The following is a 21,954-nucleotide window of genomic DNA, read 5'->3' as shown; positions in this document are numbered from 1 at the left end:
CAACAAAGATTTTACTTGAGAACTTCAGCCAACAAAAATTTCCTTTTTTGTTTTTGTATTTGTGCTTTTCAAGAACACCAAACTTAGCCAGCATACGCTCTTTCTCAAGTCAGACGGGCCAAATCAATAGCAACTTGGCATGGCATAGGATCAAATAACAATATCAGACACCTTACTAAAGTTGATTATAGAAGAAGAATAAGAAAAACAATGAATAAAATCAATTAATAACATTTAAGTTCGATAAGAAACCAGAATCTTAAATTCTCTATTAGGTTATGCATTCAAGGAATTCTACCGCCACATGTTCTTATAACACATAACTACCTAAAAAAATTTTCTTGGTGTATATCAAATATCATGCATAAAATCAACAGTGAAAGCATAAAATTACTTACCTCTGTCGTGCACAGTGTCAATATGATAGGCATTTGCTTGGTTTTTCCATCTCATGGCTCCGGATTCCTCCATCAACTCATTTCAATCAAAATATAGCTTTCCCAAGAATTACAATATAAATTAGAAACCAAGACAAAAATAAACTAGAAACACTTAGCATTTAATCTACAAAGATATATAAGCACAACAACGTTCTTAACTTCTTATAAATAATCAGAACCACAGATACATTCATTTACTGGAAATATCAGTTATCGTTAGGACCACAAAAAAACACAAATTACTGTAGCAGAGCAACCCCCGCTGATCTCCCATTTAAGTAGAATACTATATATCAACCATTGTAATGTAAATAACACTTTTATATAAATACGAAATTTAATACAGCTTATAATCTCATTCATAAGCTTAAAATCAACATAGGTGTTATCATATAAATTTCATGTGCATATAAGCTCTTCCAAATAGTTCATAAGTCATATGAACAGCCTTTTACGACAAGCCTTCGCTCTTACACATTAGCCAACAAATCAGTGAGACAGTCTGGCTAACAAGATCCCACTATGTTGCTCGCATTTTTCAGTCATAAGATAGTTGCAGGAGCCAATGGCAAGTGCAAAGTCACACACACACACACACACAAAGTGTTGAAAAGTAGGGTGAGGAAACTATTGAGATGAAGGCAGCTAAATCGATGCATTAGATCTCCATTAACTGTGAATCTTTCAATTTATTCTTCACCTTCTTTGTCTTTTTTCCAGCTTTACCATTCTTTCTCGTAGTCTTTACATCTACAAAAGGCTGTGTGTTCTGCAAATGTTGATGAATGGCAGCAAGTGGATCAGATTGAAAAACCGGATGTGTAACTACTGTCTTGAACTGATTACTCTCTTTCAGCCTGAGAAAATTCATAACATCGTTAACAAACATAGCGAATAAATCCAACATAAAAGGTTGCAAAATAATGTCCGGTCCTTACACTAGAATATTTCTACTTTTGCAGTTGAGTTTGAATTCAGCATCTTTCGATTCCTTGGGTGCCTTTACGTCAGGAAGATATTCAGAGAGGGAAGACAAATCATATGCCTTTAATTTCTTCTGCCTTCGACGTTTTCTTTTCTGAGTCTCCTGGTAGTGAAAAACGCTTAGCACTTCAGATGCTAGCATGTCCAACTTAATTATTCAATTACAAGAATAAAAATATTCTATCCAGAACTAACTGCATATTTATGAAAACTTTCAAAACTGTAATAACAAATTTTTGGCAGATTGATTTTAAGATTACACTACACTATAATGTAAATGCAATTGATTTGATATTTATTTTATGAGTCATCGGAGATCTTTTGTTGAACCCTTCTATATACCCGTAATGCCCAATCCAAATAAGGTCCAACAGAAACCAATTAAAACATATTTTATCCTACTGCATTGGTCATGCATTTTGTTTATATTCTTCTATAGGTGTTGCATGTCTGTATATCATAATGACCACAAGTATGAATGATTCTCACAACGGAGTGCAGTTATCTTGAAAAAATTGATTGCTATAGCACAAGAAGCAGTCATTTTTTATCATATCCGAAGCACCATGACATGCAATTTAAAAAATTCACAAGACAACCGAAACACAAAATTCATAATGAAACCATGACTTCACAAATCAAATGTACAATGGAAAACTTTTATGGAAACTGGCTGAAAAAGTGAATGCAGCAGGAATTTTACTTATATTTCAATCTGATTATGATTTTACTATTAAAAATCATGTAATGTAGATTGAGCTTGAAGAATCTTGTAATGTAGATTGAGCTTGAAGAATCTTACCTTGCTAATAGCTTTTGTAGCAACTGAACTCCTCACAGCTGTAATACCAAAACCAAATCAAGACCCTTTTTTTTCAGTTTTTATTTCTTCACAATGATGCATCAAATCATAGTTGGCACTTGCAATTGTTTCAAAGGAGTTCAAAAATAATAATTACTTAATTAATTAAAAACTCGGCAGAATCAGGTTTAGCAGATGAATGAACATTGAAATCACAAACTCACATTCATAAAACTGAAGCTTCTTCTCGAACTTGTGCTCCGAACGAGTTTTTCCATTCAATCTAAACATCAAACGACCAAAAGAACAATACAAAAGGCGAAATAAAAAATAAATGAAATCATACCGACTGAATCCAAACAAAATTAGGCGAAGAATGAAGAGGGTATAGGATATGAATTAGCTTTTTGTTTTTACCGCGGATTGGTTTTACCCATTGGAAGCTAATCCAATTGGGCGCTTTCTCCTCTTTTCTCTGTATCTTGAACAACTCGACGAGGGTTTAGGGAGAAGTATGAGCTGCAGATACCCAAAAATAATTGAATTTAAATGACCCGATTCGACCCTAATCCGACCAACAAATAGAAAACTTACAATAAATAAAAGAAAGTATATATACTCCGTTACCAGGACTATAGTTTGAAGTTGAACTTGACATAGGATTTAAAGAATAGTGGATAAAAAATACGGATAAAATATGATAAAATAGAATAAAATAATGATGGACTATTATATTGAGATTGAAGGAGTATATAATTACAATTAAATTAAATTGCACAAAACTCACCTGTGATTTCACAAAATTGCATGAAATCACTGGTACTTCTAAAATTGCGTCAAACTCCCACGAAAAAATTTGATACAATTTTAAAAGTACGAGGGTGCAATTTTGTGAAACAACCGGTGAGTTTTATGCCATTTACCCTTACAATTATAAAATAAATATATTTTGATTTATTATTATTATTATTATTTATTTATTATTTTGCAATCAAATTTTAAACTATTAAAATTTGATAATTTTTCTTTTTTTTTTTTTACATAGTTATAAAAATATTTTTTAATTATATTATATAGTGTAAACAAAACTATGAACATAATCGTATTAGAAAATTGTGGATGAATATGAGATATAATATGTCTATGTTAGAATAATGAACAATGATTATATTATATTTGAACACTATCGTATTAGACGTGTTCAATCGAATCCGCCTCCATTCAAATATGATCATATTGGACTAAACACAATGTTATTGATTGTCTCTTAATTTTAATAAGCTTTCTCAGTCGGCTATAATTATTTTTTATTTCAATGAGACTAAAAATAATTAAGAAAACAAACCAAAAATAATTATTACTCTCTCCGTCCCAGATACCATACCCACGTTCTCGTTTCTATCCGTCTCACATACATGTCACTTTCTTTTTTTTTTTTAAATGATTACACATTTTAATCTCATTTTAATTTTTTTAATTTTATTTTTTTAATTTTAGTTAAACTAATTAGTTATCTTAATCTTAATTTATAATTATTTATATTACAAGATAATTATTTTCACTAATACATTCTTAATTACATCCTCCTAAAATACCGTGTCTACGGTGTAGCAGACACTGTCTGAGACGGAGGGAGTATAATTTACAATGTGATAAAAAATTTATTTTTGTTTTTTCTTAAAATTTTAAACGTATGTGTTTAATTCAAATGGAAAGTAAGAAAAGAGAAAGTAATTGTTTGTTTTTTTTAAATATATTTTTTTAATGTAAAATACAGTGAATTATGTCAGTGATATAAAATATATCGAATATTGATTTTTGTAAAATGATAAAAATATATAATATATTGAAGATCGTATTAAAAATATATCTTTTATTTGTATTTTTAGATAAATATGTTTCTTTATATTAAATATAAAAAATTTATATCTGTAACAAAGGTCAAAGAGTTAAAAGCCTTACCCATTAAACTACATCTTTATTCTTTTTTTATGTGTTGATAAAATATATTATATTATATATTATGTATAATTATATATATTTTTATTTTTAATGATATTTATAGAGAATATGTTAGTGCAAAATTATTGAATGAAACCTTTTATATTTCTATTCCTTTTATTCTTTAATATTGATATTTCTCCATATAAATAAATATTTATAATATAAAATAATTTTAGGGTATGTTTTTTTAGTCGAATTTTCTCAAATTTTATTATTTGGACGCGACATTTTTTTCTCTTACAAAATATCTCATTAAATATTATTTTCATACCAAATTTAAACTAATTTTTTTCCAAATTCATCGAAAAAAACACACCCTTAATTTATTTCCAAGTAATATTTGTATTTATTTAAAAAAATTATTTTCAATCTAACAAATATCGTATCTGTCTGCCTCATTTATGTTTGAAGCAAATTTGAAGTATTTATTTATTTTTTACTCATTTATGTTTGAAGCGAATTTTAAGTATTTATTTATTTCTTTAAGCAAGTGATACTTTTAGGTTGAATAGAGATGATAGAGTTTAGGCGATAATTAGACTATTTATATCAATAATATAATTTTTTTTTCGGTAGTTTACTTGAAATTTTTTTAGAGTTAGACAGTTCAAGAGCTTACTTGAAATCATTTTAGAGTTAGATAGTTCTCAGTCTAACGTAATTTCAAGAGTGTGTGTGAATAAAACACGCTAAAAAGATTTATATTTGTTGCATGTAGGCCAATTTATGGCATGCGACTATGGAACCATATTTGTAGTATAAGAAAAAATTATACAAATATAAGAATATATTTAGTATTAAATACAATTATGCGTAAATGTAAAATGTAACCCTTAGAGGCGGATTGAAAATATAACACATGCATGAACTAACAATACATTAATAATCTACGCGATGAAGAGAGAAATATATATTTTATTTTTTTTATTTGGGTGATGTGATAGAATAAAATGTAGAATAAATATTAAGTATAATTAATTATTTTTTATTTTGTAAATGTTGCAGATTGTTTGGGACATACCAAAAAAATAATGTTGCAAAGTGTTTGGAACTGAGGGAGTATTATTAATAGAACACAAATATATTGTATGAACCGAAAACACATAGGCGCAAGAAAGTAAATGTTCATGTGCTCAACACCCTACCCATCCTCGAGAGTATAGAGACTAAATTTATAATATAATAGTTATAATAACACAAAGATGGTGGGAAGGAAGCTTATCACAAACACAAAATTGACCTCATTCTCCAAAGTTCTCCATAATCAGGCAAGGGGAGTGTTTTATGCAGCATAAATAGGAATCATTGAAACATCAAAATAATCAAAAGAGGGAAGGGAAGGAAAGGAAATCAAACCCACAAAAGCACGAAATGCTTCTCTACCTATCTCTCTATTTTGCCTGAGGGTGAGATGCGATGAAGTCAACAGCCATTTTGATGGAGTTGATTTTGTCGGCCTCATCGTCTGGAATCTCAAATCCAAACTCCTCTTCAAGAGCCATCACAATTTCAACTGCATCCAAGCTATCCAGCCCAAGATCGTTCTGGAAATGGGCATTTGGTGTAACCTACCAAATGTGTTGAAATGTTGATTGGCCAAGGTTAGGAACAAAATGATGCATATAACTAGAAATTGTTATGATGCCTTTGAAAAAGATAAATAAGATAAAGAAACAATTCAAATCCTCCGTAGGATGAAATCTGTCACGGTTTAATCCACCGACATACTAGTAAATTTTCACATTAAATTTGAGGCTAAGTCAATGACATAGTCCTTTGGCTCACAAAATCATCTTTCATAAGATTATCATGAGGAATTTACATACATTTCTCAACCAACATGATGGTGGCACTTGAATGGCAGGGATCGTCCCATCATACTTATTTCATAAAAACATAAGCAAGCAGATGGAGTACGTTCATATAGATATGAACTGGTTCAAGAAATGCATTATGTGGCATCAATGTTTAATTGCTTCTACAATATTCACTGGTAAAATATGTTGTCATTCTTCCTCATATAAAAAAACTTCAAACTAGTTTCCATTTTGTTTTTCCTCACAGTTTATAAATCATATACATACTAAGTGCTAACAGAATACTAAAAGTTTATTTTTAAACTATTCTTTACCAAGCACAATCATGAATCCATAGTTTTCTTCAATACAATCTATCTCCCACTTGATTAAACACTACAGATAGAATGTATCATTCTTTAATAGGAAAGTAGATCCGCGCGGAATTAATAGGTATTTGCATGTTAAATTATTCAACACGCACCCCACAGTCTTATTTTCAGAACTGATGAAATACTTCTGTTTATACATGCAATGATGGAATTTGAGCATTAGGTCTACTGCTCTGATATATATATGTGCGTTTGTATATGTATCTTAAGAATGAAAAATAGATCCATCACCTCATAATTACTTATATAATATTCCAATGCAGCCATCATGTGCATACAAATTATTTATGCTTTTTCTACAGATGGCCGATGCCAATGTTGGTGAGGATTTGAACTTGAGACATGCTCTATTGAACAATCGTTTTAGCTAAAAAATTTAAAATAATAGTAAAGTGTAATGCTTCACAGACACGAGCACACACAAATATCCACATGATTCCTACGACATTTCAAATAGAAGCACATAGAAATAAATCATCATTGTTTTTACTTTTCAACTTAATTGTCTTCTCACTTTTGCTTCTGTAATAAAATTTAAAGAAACTACTCAACCAAGCTCTTCTGTTATTATCTCTTTTATACGAGTGATATTAAAGCAGATGCAACTTTTGTGCCACCCCTACAATCCCAGGATGTTCTTTGTAAGACTAAGAGTAAGTAGAGTATCTAAAGCAGTATATGTAAGAAAATACAAAACTGAGATGCTACACCTCAGGATGAGGTGTAGGATGGGATACATTCCTATTTGTTTTATACCCAGACAACATGGAGTTAACTAACATAAAGTAAATAAACATACAACGGCAAAATTGTAATATATATAAACTCCCATAAAGTAAATGTTTCTCATATGATAAATTCTGAATTCAATCAAGACGCTAGAGATATGAAAAGTTATTAGGTCGAGTGATTTCCTTATTCAAGCAAAACATTTTAGACAGCTCACATGTGAAAATCCATGATTCAAGTTCTGCCGTTTTGTCAAAATACAAGATTTTGGCTGCAAGCAAGAAACTTTATCTTCTACCAAATGTCCATGGCCATGTAGACGACCCAGTTTATATGCATTCATAGTTCATTTTAGCCTTTGTTGTTGTTTCTGTCAAAGTAACTACTAGCCACTGATTACAGAAAAAGAACTAAACCAAAATACACATAGTGTTGCTTCAATCCAACACAACCAACATCTCAACACATTCATATTGCTATATTACGAACAATGCAATGAACCCGTAAATAAACACAACAATCAATTAATGCCTATGAACTGCAACACTGATACAATTTACCCCCAAATATTCATAAAACAGTGGTGCTAACCCATCATTTCCTAGGTCATGAACAGGCAATGGTATAAAAGTGGATCAAACCTAACCATAGAGAAAATGGCTAAGGGGCCTTCAACACCAGAAAGGAGCCTGCTCCACTAATAACCTACTAAGCCCTTATAAGAGAATTCACATATACTTCCTTAGAAGACTAGAATAGGCTAAACACAAGCAGATTTGGTACTTCTGATTGATAGGGCTTGAACTACAGTGAAGAAAACCATAGCTTGAGAAGCAAGCAGAAGCCCAAAGCCAAATCAGCTCATAAAAGTAAGGTAAGAGGAATATCATGAAGGAATTCCTTCGCATTTTCCTAGGTTTTTGAGCCTTCATAGCCTTTTGATAGCCACTTTTGGATGTATAATTAAAGCTAGAATCTCCCTACAAAACAAATCAAAATCGAACTTGATTTTTCGAGCGGCTGAATTATGTTCAATGCATTTCCTCGTACATTTTCTAGCTTTTCAATCTTTCATTTCACTATTGAGGTGAATTTCCAAACAGAATCAATTATGTTTACGCCTTCTAACGACATACACAAATGCCTATTCTTCTATTTTTAACGTTTTGTGTTCAACACCAGGCTATCGAACACTCTTGATTACACAAACTTAATGAACAACCAAAAAGATCAAAGAAATGGCGAGAGTTATTACCTTCGAAGGTTCGACTTTCTGAAACTTCTTAACAACCCCGATAACACGGTCGGCGACCTCCGATTTGTCGAGGAACGTGCCTCTAGCTTCTTCAGAGTAGCATCGCTTTATGAGCTGTGACAATCCGCCGCCGGTTGTTCGAATCGCTAGCGCCGGGTTCACGTCGACTCTCAGGTACTTGAGCAGAGCATTCCTCACCGCCATTTTGAGCCGTCCTAAAAGAGACAGAGAGGAGCAGACGGCAGAGAAACCCACAAAACGTCTTTACAGTCCAAACCTACATTACACACATATATATATGTATACGTATTAAAATCGTTACTAAGTGAATAGCAACTTTACCGCACTCAGCGATTCTCTTCTTCTCAAAATCGTTAGTTATTCTCAACTGAGGTCGGGTGGGTCCTAGTTTACAACGAGCTACCTTGTATAGAGATTCACGCTTCGGTTCAGAAGAAACTGAATTCTAACAAGGAAAGGAAAACGAAGACGAAATGCTGATCTTCATCATCTCTTCATTTTTCGTAGCGTTTTTTATCGCAATGCTGTTCAAATTCCTCAAAGCAGAAGGTATTTCTTGTGAATCATGTTTTTCAGGATCGATGCAAGTGATTTCTTAAGAGTCCTTCTGTCAGCTAACAGTTGTGTTCTCTTGCAGGAGATTTGACTTTACTGTCCAAAAAGCACGTAAAGCGTGAAGAAATTGAGGATAAGGTTTGAAAAATTTTTTGTTAGCTCAATTTGACGTTGGGCATATGAAAGTTGAAGAAACTCACGTTTTTTTTTTTTTTTTTTTTGTCTCAATTAGGTTGTTTGGATTACTGGAGCTAGCCGTGGAATTGGTATGTTGTTCTGAAGAATCACTTTCTTCCGATTGTAGCCATTTATCAGAAATTTTCGATTATTGAGCAGTGGTATAGCAAATTTTGTTATGATTGCACAGCAAAGTGACTATGAGAAATTACCTGTATTTGATCTTTCTGTGCACAATTATATATCTGTTCTTTGACTGCAAGGATTTCATTACGTGTAATTTACGATTATACAATATGGAACCAGCAGATAGTTTTTTTTGCCATTGACATGTTAGTTTCTGATAGCACATGTTATTTTGCTACTTCTGTTCATCGAATTATGAAGCACTGACTGTGTTGATCTTAATATATTCAAACTATAAGGAGAAATACTTGCTAAACAACTTGCAAGTTTGGGGGCAAAGCTGATTATCTCTGCACGTAATGAAGCAGAACTGCACCGTGTTAAGAGTCAGCTATCTGGTTTGTAGTTTTTCAAGCCATCTTGTTTTTTTCATGTCAACATATGCAGATTTTGTGGTTTTTTTTCTTATTTTGATGATAATCCAGGAAAACATGCACCCGAGGAGGTGATGATTTTGCCCTTGGACTTGAGCCAGGGAGAAGAATATCTGGCAGTTGCCGTGCAGAAAGCAGAATCATTGTTTGAGGGGGCTGGTGTAGATTACATGATTCACAATGCAGCATATGAACGTCCTGTAAGTAAATCTCATGCTGCAATAAACCAAAAAACCGAACACTAAATTCTATAAATTGCATGCAATGAGCTATATTAGATTCTGAGAGCTGTTACACAAGTTAGAAATTGGGGAACTACATGTAGTTGACAAAAAAATGGTTGACTGCTACATGTTCTAGTTGACTGCTACATGTTCTAGCCTCAAAATATATTTAAATAGCCTCAAGTTATTCTTGCACTTTTGGCTAGGTGGCTATATCAGAATAGTATGAATTAGTCTAAGATGAAAAGAAAATAATAAGAATAATAAAAATAATAAAAAAATTGACGTAGTTCTAATAGAAGCATATGTAAGGGTAGGATGGAAATGCATGAAGCAGCGTTCTTTGTTCCTTCAGTTTACTTTATCTAAAAATGAAATATAAACTGTTTGAAAAAAGTTCCAATCGTCATATGACTGAATATTTAATTATAAGATGGTTGATTGACATCATTCATTTTGCAGAAATCAATGGCATTAGATGTGACAGAAGAAAGCCTTAAGGTATTGTACACAGTTACTAGTGATTAATATCTGCTGTGCCTTGAATGTCTATTAATTTCAATTCATTGCTCAAGTTGATGACTGAGTTTATGCTTCAATTGATGACTTAGAGCTTGTAAAATGGGAATTGTAGATAATACTTGTACTTTGTGTAGTTTGATGCAGAACCCAGGGCATATTTTTTTCCCCTATATTGAAATCATGTATTTTCAGAGAATGCCTCTCCTTCTCCCCCCATTAGGTTATATCATCCATTTGGTATAAAGGAAAATATCAGTTTTGTTAGCCAAAATCTCTTAAGGCTTCAATAATATAACCCGAATCAAATGATTTCACTGAGAAGTGGATATGATCTTTTGACTATAGGTTCTTGGGATGCTTACAAAAAGCTCCCAACACTGGATACTAGATTTAGAAGGTATGGAATTGAATTAATTTAAGGCATAAATATAATGGTTGAAATGTAAATGAAAATGCTGTATATAATTTGAAATTGCATTGAAAGAAGACTGAAATGTGCAGGGAAATTAATGAACAGCTGAAACAGGAAACTTAAACTACCTAAGTAACGAAACTAAAAATAAAGGGAAAAAAAATTGCAGAGAGTTAACGCATTTTTTTGGATGGGTTTGTGCATATGCTCTTCCTCTAATTGCTGCATCTTTTTATACTGCGGATTTGCCTCCAAATGCCCACTTCCGAAAGATTCTTCATGTTGCTAACCACCTCGATGTGAGGTGGCGCCATTTTACCATGTTTTAGTTGTTGAGTCTGGCTTCCTTCTAAAGGGCTCCTGTCTTTTCCATGGGGTCTTAGGGCTTATTTTGTGGGTTTCTTTAACAAGTTTTTAAAGAAGACATTAATATTTTATATGTTGTATGCTGAAAGTTGAAATAAGGTGCTTCGGCATTGCATTGTTTATCTGTTTAGAAAATGGATGAGTTGCAGTGAGCTGGCAAACAAAGTCTCTTGAATTTTGCATATGTCACCGGTTGTAAGACTACATAGTTTTCTCTAAACATATCATGTTGAATGCTGCATGCAACTCATCAATAGGTACTGACCCAAAGAGAAACCCTTCTATGATAACAATTTTCTGTTCTTTTTTAAGTAGAACTGGTGTTGGATAGCACATTGTCCGTATACGTTAATAAAAGTCGTTTGAGCAATCTATGTTCTTATTAGGCAACTTTTGATGTAAATGTGCTGGGCCCAATATCTCTTACACGGCTCTTGGCAACTCACATGCTGAAGAGGGGAAGGGGACGTTTCATTGTGGTATGTACTTCAAGATTGATTCATTAAAATGATGCAAGCTAATCCTTTTTTATTTGGGTGTAACTTTCTAATTATTCAATTCAGATGCAACTTCTGATACAGTCTTACTCTTAAGATCTTGTGCCCCAAAACTAGTATATATCCAGATCAATTATGTAGCCTAGAAAGATTATTTTATCAGTCAGGAAATATCAATATGAACGTCGTATCCTCATTTATTAAATTCTTCCGTGTAGATGAGCAGCGCAGCAGGAAAAACACCAGCTCCCGGTCAGGCTGTGTATTCTGCTTCCAAATTTGCCGTAAATGGGTATTTTCATACTCTTCGATCTGAGGTATGGTTTCATTATAACTGTGTATAGTTCCAATCCAATCAGTGGCTTTCTAGGCTCATGCACCATTTGCCATCCTTTCAGTGGTTTTTTAGGCTGATGCACCATTCGAAATACACAATTGTGTTGAAATTTTAGAGCACGACTTTCATTTTCATCTTCAGATTTGATCAATAAAAATGGGTCTGTTTGAGTTAATTTGGTTTGAAGAGTCCAAATAGAATTCCTGATTCAAAACAATTTTGAGTGTCAAAAGTAGATTACACCAATATAAAACCACCAGAACTAGGTGATGTAATCTGGTGTGGGGATTTCGGAAATTACTGAAAAATAATCATTCGAAAATTGTACATAGCAACTTTCTGAATGCTATTCTTTAGCTCTTCTTGACTTATTTTAACTTGATTTCAGCTATGTCAGAAAGGGATCAAGGTAACTATTGTTTGTCCAGGGCCTGTGAATACTTCAACTTCTGAGAATAAAGGGGTAAAAATCTTAAGAGTTATTTATGTAATAAAACTTTTATTGTGAGCATCATTTTAGATTCATGCAGTTTTTAAAACAAATGACATTCTTTTAGCTTTGTTATTTTATCGGCAGCATCGCCTGTCGGCAGAGAGATGTGCTGAGCTCACAATAATTGCTGCAAGCCACGGTCTAAAAGAAGCATGGATATCGGATCAGGTCCCCCAGTTTATTAATAACTTCTTGTTTCATTCTTAATATAATTTGAAAGATTTTTGCATACACTTATTTCCATTATTTAGTAGAATGTGTCTGATTTTGAACTGGTTTTTCTTTCTCTACAGCCGGTACTTGCAGTCATGTACCTGGTGCAGTATATGCCGACAATTGGATACTGGCTTATGGATAAGGTATACATATATATGTTAGATATTTTATATATTCAGTTTTAAATTTAGTAGATTTATATTTAGATTACTTATATTTGAGACTAAGGAACTATTTTGTATTGCTTATATATAAACCCTTTTATTTTGATGATCAATAATACAATCTCAGTTATTTTTCCTTCAAAATTTCTAACATGTTATCAAAGTCTACTTTTCTTCTGTCATAAATATAGCCTACCAACCTGCATTTTTCCGGGTATATTCAATGTACCCGGAGGTCTCCCAATTCTGAAATTTTTTCTATATTTTCTAGCTCCTTTTTCTAATTTTGATTTTGTCTTGAGTCTTGATTTTGTCGACGATTGAACTCATGTCTTCTGCGATCTGCTATATATCTGCGTCCTGTTGACAAGTACCATTAGGCATATCTACATGTTTAGTTATCATGCCTTAAGCACCAGCAATTGTGTAACTATGTCATTACTAACTACCAATCACTTGATCAATGATGTATAACCTGCTGATAAAACTTGACCAAAGTCGACCCTTTCTCGCTTAGATGACAATGACAGAATGACATAGAACATTATGAAACTAATTCATTACCCACGCTATGTCTTCTGCCTTAATGACTTGTTACGGATTGCTTCAGATTGGCGAGAAGAGAGTTGCAGTTGCTGCCCAGAAAGGGAACACTTACTCGCTGAGCTTGCTTTGGGGAAAGAAAGCAAAATGATTGACACGTGATGAAAATAGACAAGGTAGCAGGAATAAGAACATGTTCCTATCCTATTATGCAGGGATGAAATTTCTAAGTACAATCGACTGTTAAGCAAATGCTTTTTATGAATTGTACGTCTGGTAGATACGCAGATAACCTCTAGCAACTTAAATTTTCATGAATTGTTTCTACTTGTCTATTTTAAAGTCGACTAGTAAGAATGCGACTATGGTGATTAAATTTTCTTTAATGTAAAAGTTGCTAATGCAACATTTACACAGTTTGCTAGCAATCAGATATATATATATATATATAAAATGAAATTGCCTTAGCATAGTAGAGTTAAGAAGTAGTGTACTTGTGTTTGAGGTAAGACTTAATGAAGGGATCCAAGTCGCCATCCATGACGGAAGCAATGTCGGATGTCTCATGACCTGTTCGGACATCTTTCACTAACTTGTACGGATGGAAGACGTAGTTGCGTATCTGTTGACCCCATTCTGCTTTCACAGCATCTCCCTTAATCTGTTTGATCTCAGACGCCCGTTGCTCCTCAGCTATGACTAGAAGCTTCGCTTTCAGTCGGGTCATAGCTTTGACTTTGTTTGCCAGCTGGGTCCTCGCTTCTGAAACATCGGAAACATTAATTTCATCAAACTACTTGTTAGATGAATGCAGGGACAGCAACTTGGATCTTACCTGTGCAGCGTACTGTCACGCCTGTCGGTATGTGAGTTATACGTACTGCAGTTTCAACTTTGTTAACATTCTGTCCGCCTTTTCCTCCGGCTCTGGAGAAGCTAATCTCCAAGTCTTCTTCAGGTATTTCGACATCCAAACCTTCATCGGGAAGAAGAGGCATGATTTCCACCCCGGAGAAACTGGTCTGTATTAGTAAAACTAAAGATTCAGATGAACAGCAAGCATTTGCTAACTCGAATTTTCAAGTTGGATGGGCAAGAAACTGTTGGGGTACCTGACGAAGACCTTTGGCGTTGAAAGGGGATTGCCGGACGATTCGGTGGGTCCCTTTTTCACCAGACAAATATCCGTAGGCATTCCGGCCATCTATTTCAATAGTAGCTGACTTGATCCCAGCTTCTTCTCCCATGGACTTCTCAACGACTTTTGTCTTGTATCCTTGCTTCTCTCCCCACCTTACATACATCCGGAGGAGCATGTCAGCCCAATCCTGCACTGGAATTCATTAAAACAGTTTAAAGAAAGCATTCATTACTTGTATTCACATAATTCTTAATCTTCCTTCTCATACAGATCCCTCGACGAGTCACGGAGGCTACATCTAATATCTTTTGATCGAAGCAGAAATCAGCGAAGAAATGGATGTTTGGTATGTCAAGTAATTACTTTTAGCACCACAGAAGCACAGAATCATGCTTACAATCTAAGTTTAATGCATCGAGACCTAATTTACATCTTTTAGTAGAACTATTAAATGTAGGAAACGTGTTCTCAATTTACTTATGATGGTTTGGCGTTCGTAGCCAGATAGTTGAATTAAGGTATCTATTACCTGGGCATCGGTACCCCCTGCACCAGCTGTGATGCTGATAACAGCACCTTCTTTATCATAAGGACCAGAAAGAAGTTGAGTCAACTCAAATCTATCCAACGCCTTCGTCAATTGTTTGATGATCGCAGCAGCTTCTTTGAGGAGCCCAGTATCAATCGACTCCATCTCCTCTGTAAGATTGATTATAGTTTCTGCCTCTTCAACCTGTACTAACATGTGATGCTATTTTTCAGAATATCAGAAAAGGAAAATGCACACCTTTTTGTTTTCTATTTCTGCAATCTGCATGAAGCTGTAATGGATTTAAATTAATGATGAGGTTCAGAATGTTGAAATGGTGTGGTACCTGAGCTTTGAAGTCATTTAAAAGTTTTATTTTCTCTTTGACATCGGTTAAAGCTTGCAATGTCTGCTGAGCTGTGACACGATCATCCCATAAAGAGGCATCAGCTGCAGCTTTCTCCAACTCTGCAAGATTGTCTTCAAGCATTTGAAGTCCAGCAGCAGTCCTAATCTCTTCGACACGCTCTGAAGAAGTCTCTACTTCTTTTCTTAAGGTATAGAAATCTGCTAATAACGTTACGATTATACCAGCAATATACTTTTAATGATTCATATGCACATATGTAAGTAATCATCTAGTGTACATTGGGTTCTCAAGATTGCTTAAATGTGCTCTTTACCCTAAACAACGTAAGATTTCCCAAAGCTCTAGGAAAGAATAACCACCTTATTCTAGAAAGCATGATTTGGCAAATTGGCATTTCATCAGAGTTGAAGTTTTCTACGGGACACTACTCTGTAACTTTAATCGTTAATCTGCCCATGAATTCAATCACACTTTTTATTACTCTAATTAGACTGTTTCATCAGTTCTACCTAGTGTCGTGGACCAGATGAGGGATTTATTTATCGTTGAGTGTTCTTGCCTTCCCGAATTTCTACCCAAGAACCAACTTTTAGACGTGAAAAGGGACTTCCGGAAGATTTTAGAAAAGTGTTCCTATAACTGTATAGAGTCACATATGTGTCAAGCAAGAAAATATATTCTCTCATTAGCTAAGTAACAAAACACATTCTCCCCGATCTAATCTACAAAACCTCTAAATTTTCTTGTATTCTTAAAGCTGTAGTAAGCATAATCTTGCTAGAGTCGAACGTATGTGCCTAGCAAGAACAATCAAAGCCGTGACACTAGAGACCTTCCTAAGATAATGCAGTATATTAAGATGCACTAGCACATATTGTCCTCCAATTGCTTCCTGAGTTGTATGTAGTCTCTAATTGCATACAAACTCAAAGAAATGAATAAAAGTAACATATATAATAAAGCTCTTGAGCCAAGGAAAGAAATTCTGAACATTACCTTGCATTACCCACTCGCTTGTTTCTGTGCTTACTTCTACCTCAGGTGTAGCAAACAGAACCCTGCTGCAGCCGCCTTCAGTCAACAATTTATAATCACAAACATCAGAAAATATGGATTTCAATAAGAACCTATGCGTGGAAGGCAGAACCAGTCTATGAAAAGGAACTAGAAGAGTTCTCCCAAAGTTAGAAGACAAAGCTACAATGTTAACAGCGTAGCTTGAGCCTGTGCTTAGGTTATTTCATCAAATTTGGGCAATATTTCACATAACACGAGTAAGTTATCATCCACTGACAAACATTCTGATTCTCAGGTGCGAAAATCGAAGGTGATATGGATTTCAATACGAACTAATGCGTGGAAAAGCAGAAACAGTCTATGAAAAGGAACTAGAAGAGTTCTCCCAAAGTTAGAAGACAAAGCCAGGTAGCTTGAGCCTGTGCTTAGGTTATTTCATCAAATTTGGGCAATATTTCATATAAGAAAAGTAAATTATTATCCACCGAGAAACATTCTGATTCTCAGGTGCGAAAATCGAAGATGATATCCTCTCCCGAGGAGATTGCTAGTTTGCTACAGAATCAACAGATGTACTCGGTAGACGAAATTATAACTTACCGTTTGTAGATGAAAGCTGCAAAGCCGACGGTGTCTGAGGAGAAAATTTACAGAAGAGGCAGCTCAGAGACGAGTGGTTCGATGCTTGAAAACACCTCAAGGTTGCGCGCGGAAACGGTGGTGAGACTGCAGAGTTCACAGTTTGGGCGAAACAAATTGGGCGTTGCGGAGGCTTGGCAGAGCTTAGGACAACAGCAATAGCGACGCCCTCCATTGCTGCAACTCCAAGTCCAAGTCCGAGCTTCTTTGAAGAAAGAAACGGAGATAAAAAGCAAGTTTATCAACTAAAAAACAACGTTACGTTTCGAACCGGCATATCCGGTTTAAACCGGAACCGTCGTTAAACTGTCGGTTCCAGTTTTTTTGGAACTTCGAACCGCCAGTCGGTTCGAATCCGCGGTTCCGTTTTTTTTTTTTTTTTTTTTACCCTGGTCTGGTGTAGAGTCGTGAACGGTGCTGCGAAGAAGAGGAAGATGGGACGGGCAGCGTGTAGGTAGGTTATGTTTAGGCCTTAGGGTGTGTAAATATGTTTTTAATTAATATATTATTATTTATATAAAAGAAAAAAAAAAAATCAAAAGTACTTTCATCCAAAGAAAAAATAATCAATTTGATCTTAATATAAAAAGTTCAACAATTAAGGGTGCGGTTGTTTGGAGATTGGATTTTATTTTCACTATTCATCCTATTTTTTTCTAAAAAAACATCTATTTTTTATTTTTTATATTATACTAAAAATAAATATCACGATCAACACATATTTATATCACATCATACATATATTCAAACTCAAAATTTTTACTATTTAAATCTCAACTCAAAATCCAAACCCCCAAACAAACACACCCTATAAAAGCTAATGTAAATAAAAAAAGAATCAAATGTGACATTTGATTGAAAAATCGGCAGTAATTTTTCTTATAGGTATTCAAAAATATTCTCATCGAAACCAAACACGCACGGGCCTAGTTTTATACTGTGTTGGATTGGATGGAATCCCTTCTTTATCTTTATTTTCTTCAGTCTTGCCTAGGTTGAGATTTTTTAATTAATCTACTCTATCTATTGCGACCAAAGCTTTTCCGCCGCAGTTATTGCCGGTCACACCAACAACTACACCGCCGGCACTGAAGTTACTCTTAATAACCACCTTCATTAACCCGACTGCCATAATCACTTATCATCCTCCATGATTTGCTGCTGCTGCCGCAAGTAGAAAAACGGCCATCATGGATACGAAGTTCCACGGCATCGATTATTATTTTAGTAAAATTATCAATCTATAACATACTTAACTTATTTTTCGGAGAAATAGAAACAAAAGAATTTTGAACTGATTCTATGTATCAGAGAATTTAATTAAGTTATTTTATATTTCAGATGAAAAATACATTAAAAATAAAAAGATATCAATTGCTACTGAACAATGTGTCAGCCGTTATGAAATAGAAAAATATTAATAATTTTTTTATATATACAATATAAAATTTTATTCTCAACGAGATAATATTATACCCTACCGCATTTTAACATTCTATTGGGAATGAGGGGAAGGCCTCACCCTCTTGACTTTTTACTGATCTGAATATTTGTTTGGGGGATTGGATTTTTTTTTCACTATTCATCCAATTTTTTTTCCCTCAAAATATCAAATCAAAACACCTATTTTTTATCTTTTTGTTATGAATGGACAAATTTGCCCTTAAATGTACGGTAGAGATTAAAAATAATATATAAATTAAGGGTAAAAATATAAATTTTGTGTTTAAAAAAAAAATAAGACCATAGTTGTTAGACGTCCCAAATAAGAAAGTAGGATTCGTGGACAGAGGGATTATTATACTAAAAATCAATTTTACATTCAAAACATCACATCAAACATATATTTATATCACATCATACAACTATTCAAATTCAAAATTTTTAATATTCAAATCCCAACTCAAAATCCAAACTCCCGAACAAACACACACTTAGGGTAAAGACTGGATTCACACATTATACAAGCTAAACTAACAAAAAAAAAAACAACCATAACTTGTAAAATTTAACAGATTATTTTTGTTATTGCTCTTTTTCTCTTAATATAATTTTAAAAAAATAATAATAATATACAGTTTTTATATATCTTTTTTACCATCCACACAAATACCTGTAAAAAAATACACCATTTTTTTTTATCACAAAATATTACATCCAACCGACAGTTTAAACCAAAATTCAAAATTAATTTATTTAAAAAGGCAGTATTGTTATGATTATTACTATGACAGGAATACGAAGTGGAGTATTTCAGTCATACCAATTAAAAGCTGAGGCAGGCTCAGGAACACAAAGCCTTCTCCAGTATTTCCTGCAATTCTCCGCTTTTATATGCATCTGTTTCAAAACCCAAATAATGTCCTTAGTCTTGTAGCTGATCTCTCAATTGCTCATATAACCAAACACACAACTATTTAAAGACTTTGGCACCATTCAATTTTTCTTCAAAAAATAATATCGCATCAAAGACATTTTCTATCTCTATTTCCAAAACTCTTGTCTGAAGGGATGCTTTTCCTCAAATTTTCAAATTGTTTTCCAACGGTAGGCAAGGCATATCTCCAAGCAAACAATCACAATAATTTGCCATATCTACCAAAAAAAAATATCCATTTCTCCATGCTTAATCTTGATAGACAAATAGTACTCCTCAGTCCCACAGAAAGTGTCCACTTTTTCTATTTTCGTCCGTCCGTCCCACATAATTTGTTTTTTCTTTTTTTAAAATATGATTATACACTTTAATCACATTTTAAATTTTATAATTTATGAATTTCTTAATCTTAAATAAACTATTTCGATATTTTAATCTCAATTTATAATTATTTTTATTACATAATAATTATTTTTACTAAAATATTTTTTAATTACTTATTAATTATACATTACCTAAATTATCGTGTCTACGGTAACATGAAAACTTTAACTGGGATGGAGGGAGTAATAGTTTCCAAACAACTGTAGAATGTGGGCAGCAAACTCCTCATATTCAATCCAAAAAGGAGAAAGGATGGTGAGCATGGAGGTTGTAAGAAAGTCTATATAAAAAACCTAATCAAACATAATACTCCACTACATTAATATGAGAGCAGGTTAGGTTTAGAGCAGAAATTGCTAGCTAGCTAGCTAAGCATCATAATGTAATGTAAGAAACAATGATAACAATCATAATGTAGAATTTGCTAGCATATATATCATAATTTATTGTAATGTAATGAAAGAAACAATGAACAATGATAACAAAAACTTACCCACAATAATGTCACAGCCACCAAAAAACTCGCCATCAAGGTACACTTGTGGAAAAGTGGGCCAGTTTGAATACTCCTTCAATCCCTGACGCAACAATTCATTTTCCAGAACATTTATGGTTTCAAAGGGCACATTTAAGGATTTTAGAATCTGTACAACAGTGTTTGAAAATCCACATTGGGGGAAATCCTTGGTTCCTTTGATGAACACAACAACCTTGTTTGAGCCAACAACTTTATCCAGTGTAGTCTTCAATGCGGGAGTTAAAGCTGCAGCACCATCATGTTCATATATCAAAGCATAGGCCATGGAAATGCTGAGCAAATACTAGAAATACATCGAATAAAATTATGATAATTGCTTTTAAGCTCCGGTTGAATTCAAGTATGCATAATCTGTACAAAACAAAATTCAAAAACAACAAAATAGTACTACTAATTGAAATTGTTCCAATTCCGTTTGCAAACCCTATCTCTCCGAAACCAATCGTTCATGCAAACGAATTACGAACGCAGAAATCCAATGGAATTGAAGGGGATGGAGAGAACATATCATATCGAACCGAAGCAAAATTAGAGGGCAGTACCTGAGAAACATCTGATGGAGGCCATCCTTGGGGCAGTAGAAGCAGGTGGTCTGAAAGAAAGAGCAGCGGCGGAGCATATGTTGAGCTTTGTGGTATTGCCGCTGGGATAGCGATCTAAGTGTCGGCGGCAAACAGAGCTGGCCAACAAAGGCAAAGGCCTCAGCGCCGCCCGGGAGCAATAACTCACGGATTGCAAGTAGGAAGCAGCCATATCTAACAACAAACGGCGACACGCCGGCGGCTGGCTGGATCTGAGATTTGACCACAGAAATGAAGTGGGAATGGTTTATTTGGAGAAGGGAATTGGGAATTGGATATCGTATTGGAAAAATCGGACCGTAAGCGTACGGTGTCTGTAAATTTAGGGATTCTTTTGTTTGCTTTTAAATTAATTTGAACCTGTATTTAGTATTTTATAATAAAAAATGATATACTTTTAAGGAAAAAAATTCATTTTTGTGCTCATATAATTAAAATTAATTAATTTTGATCAAATATAAAAAATTTTATTAATTTTAATTTTGATATAACGGCAAGATGATTAAAATTATTTATATAGAAATTGATAAATATTTTATATTTAAACCAAAATTCATTTTTTTCCTTTGTTTTTAATGTTATTCAACTTGAAAACATAATATATATAACTTATTTTTATTATTAATTATTTTTTTTAAATATCAATATATATTATATTATAAATTAACTAAACGAATTGAACATAAATAAATTTCAGCTGGTTAAATTAATGAACTTAAATTAATTTTTATACTTAATAAATATATATATGTCTTCGTAGTAATATTAGTGTATAATTCTAATTTTTAAACAAACCTATAAATAAATAATAATTAGTATTACTAATTGAATTTAAAATTAAATAAAATAAACAAAACAAAACAAATAAAAAAATTTCTTAACAAACCAA

General features: G+C 33.5%; 5 protein-coding genes and 1 long non-coding RNA gene across 9 annotated transcripts; 2 read left to right on the top strand and 4 right to left on the bottom strand.

Annotated features, from left to right (window-relative positions):
* Positions 1 to 807: 807 nt before the first annotated feature.
* LOC127244734 (uncharacterized) lies at positions 808 to 2,790 on the bottom strand. The gene is made up of 5 exons (XM_051265213.1): positions 2,644 to 2,790; positions 2,451 to 2,509; positions 2,227 to 2,264; positions 1,379 to 1,527; positions 808 to 1,297 (listed from the first exon to the last, which is right to left on the bottom strand). The coding sequence occupies exons 1-5, from the start codon at positions 2,661 to 2,663 to the stop codon at positions 1,099 to 1,101; spliced, it is 465 nt and encodes a 154-aa protein (XP_051121170.1). The 5' UTR covers positions 2,664 to 2,790; the 3' UTR covers positions 808 to 1,098.
* Positions 2,791 to 5,272: 2,482 nt separating this feature from the next.
* Positions 5,273 to 8,606, bottom strand: LOC127244709 (acyl carrier protein 2, mitochondrial-like). The gene is made up of 2 exons (XM_051265186.1): positions 8,403 to 8,606; positions 5,273 to 5,798 (listed from the first exon to the last, which is right to left on the bottom strand). Exons 1-2 carry the CDS (start codon positions 8,604 to 8,606, stop codon positions 5,622 to 5,624), a joined length of 381 nt encoding a protein of 126 aa, XP_051121143.1. The 3' UTR covers positions 5,273 to 5,621.
* A 45-nt stretch (positions 8,607 to 8,651) lies between these two features.
* LOC127244705 (peptide chain release factor PrfB1, chloroplastic) lies at positions 8,652 to 19,464 on the bottom strand. 4 transcript variants are annotated; one of them, XM_051265179.1, is made up of 9 exons: positions 19,449 to 19,464; positions 17,147 to 17,390; positions 16,526 to 16,600; positions 15,506 to 15,726; positions 15,160 to 15,363; positions 14,602 to 14,817; positions 14,325 to 14,511; positions 13,984 to 14,251; positions 13,033 to 13,306 (listed from the first exon to the last, which is right to left on the bottom strand). In XM_051265179.1, the coding sequence occupies exons 2-9, from the start codon at positions 17,358 to 17,360 to the stop codon at positions 13,273 to 13,275; spliced, it is 1,419 nt and encodes a 472-aa protein (XP_051121136.1). In that variant the 5' UTR covers positions 17,361 to 17,390; positions 19,449 to 19,464; the 3' UTR covers positions 13,033 to 13,272. The 4 variants fall into 4 exon arrangements, with proteins under 4 accessions (XP_051121139.1, XP_051121136.1, XP_051121140.1 ...); XM_051265182.1 differs by lacking the exons at positions 13,033 to 13,306; positions 19,449 to 19,464 and adding an exon at positions 8,652 to 8,679 and having other exon boundaries at positions 17,147 to 17,360; XM_051265183.1 differs by lacking the exon at positions 19,449 to 19,464 and having other exon boundaries at positions 13,034 to 13,306; positions 16,526 to 16,587; positions 17,147 to 17,283.
* On the top strand, positions 8,827 to 13,865 carry LOC127244706 (uncharacterized). The gene is made up of 12 exons (XM_051265184.1): positions 8,827 to 8,972; positions 9,061 to 9,116; positions 9,211 to 9,244; positions 9,581 to 9,679; positions 9,767 to 9,915; positions 10,402 to 10,440; positions 11,626 to 11,718; positions 11,955 to 12,053; positions 12,462 to 12,536; positions 12,651 to 12,734; positions 12,860 to 12,925; positions 13,557 to 13,865. Exons 1-12 carry the CDS (start codon positions 8,897 to 8,899, stop codon positions 13,638 to 13,640), a joined length of 954 nt encoding a protein of 317 aa, XP_051121141.1. The 5' UTR covers positions 8,827 to 8,896; the 3' UTR covers positions 13,641 to 13,865.
* On the top strand, positions 15,722 to 17,187 carry LOC127244710 (uncharacterized). The gene is made up of 3 exons (XR_007837322.1): positions 15,722 to 16,763; positions 16,842 to 16,954; positions 17,054 to 17,187. It is a non-coding gene; the product is annotated as an uncharacterized LOC127244710 (long non-coding RNA).
* Positions 19,248 to 21,382, bottom strand: LOC127244707 (monothiol glutaredoxin-S7, chloroplastic). Its single transcript, XM_051265185.1, has 3 exons — positions 21,027 to 21,382; positions 20,440 to 20,709; positions 19,248 to 19,525 (listed from the first exon to the last, which is right to left on the bottom strand). The coding sequence occupies exons 1-3, from the start codon at positions 21,235 to 21,237 to the stop codon at positions 19,470 to 19,472; spliced, it is 537 nt and encodes a 178-aa protein (XP_051121142.1). The 5' UTR covers positions 21,238 to 21,382; the 3' UTR covers positions 19,248 to 19,469.
* Between the last annotated feature and the right edge of the window lie 572 nt (positions 21,383 to 21,954).

This window comes from Andrographis paniculata, unplaced genomic scaffold (genome assembly GCF_009805555.1).
Source record: "Andrographis paniculata isolate CXL003 unplaced genomic scaffold, ASM980555v1 Contig21END, whole genome shotgun sequence".
NCBI lineage: Eukaryota > Viridiplantae > Streptophyta > Magnoliopsida > Lamiales > Acanthaceae > Andrographis > Andrographis paniculata.
This window is presented reverse-complemented; position numbering and strand designations above follow the sequence as displayed.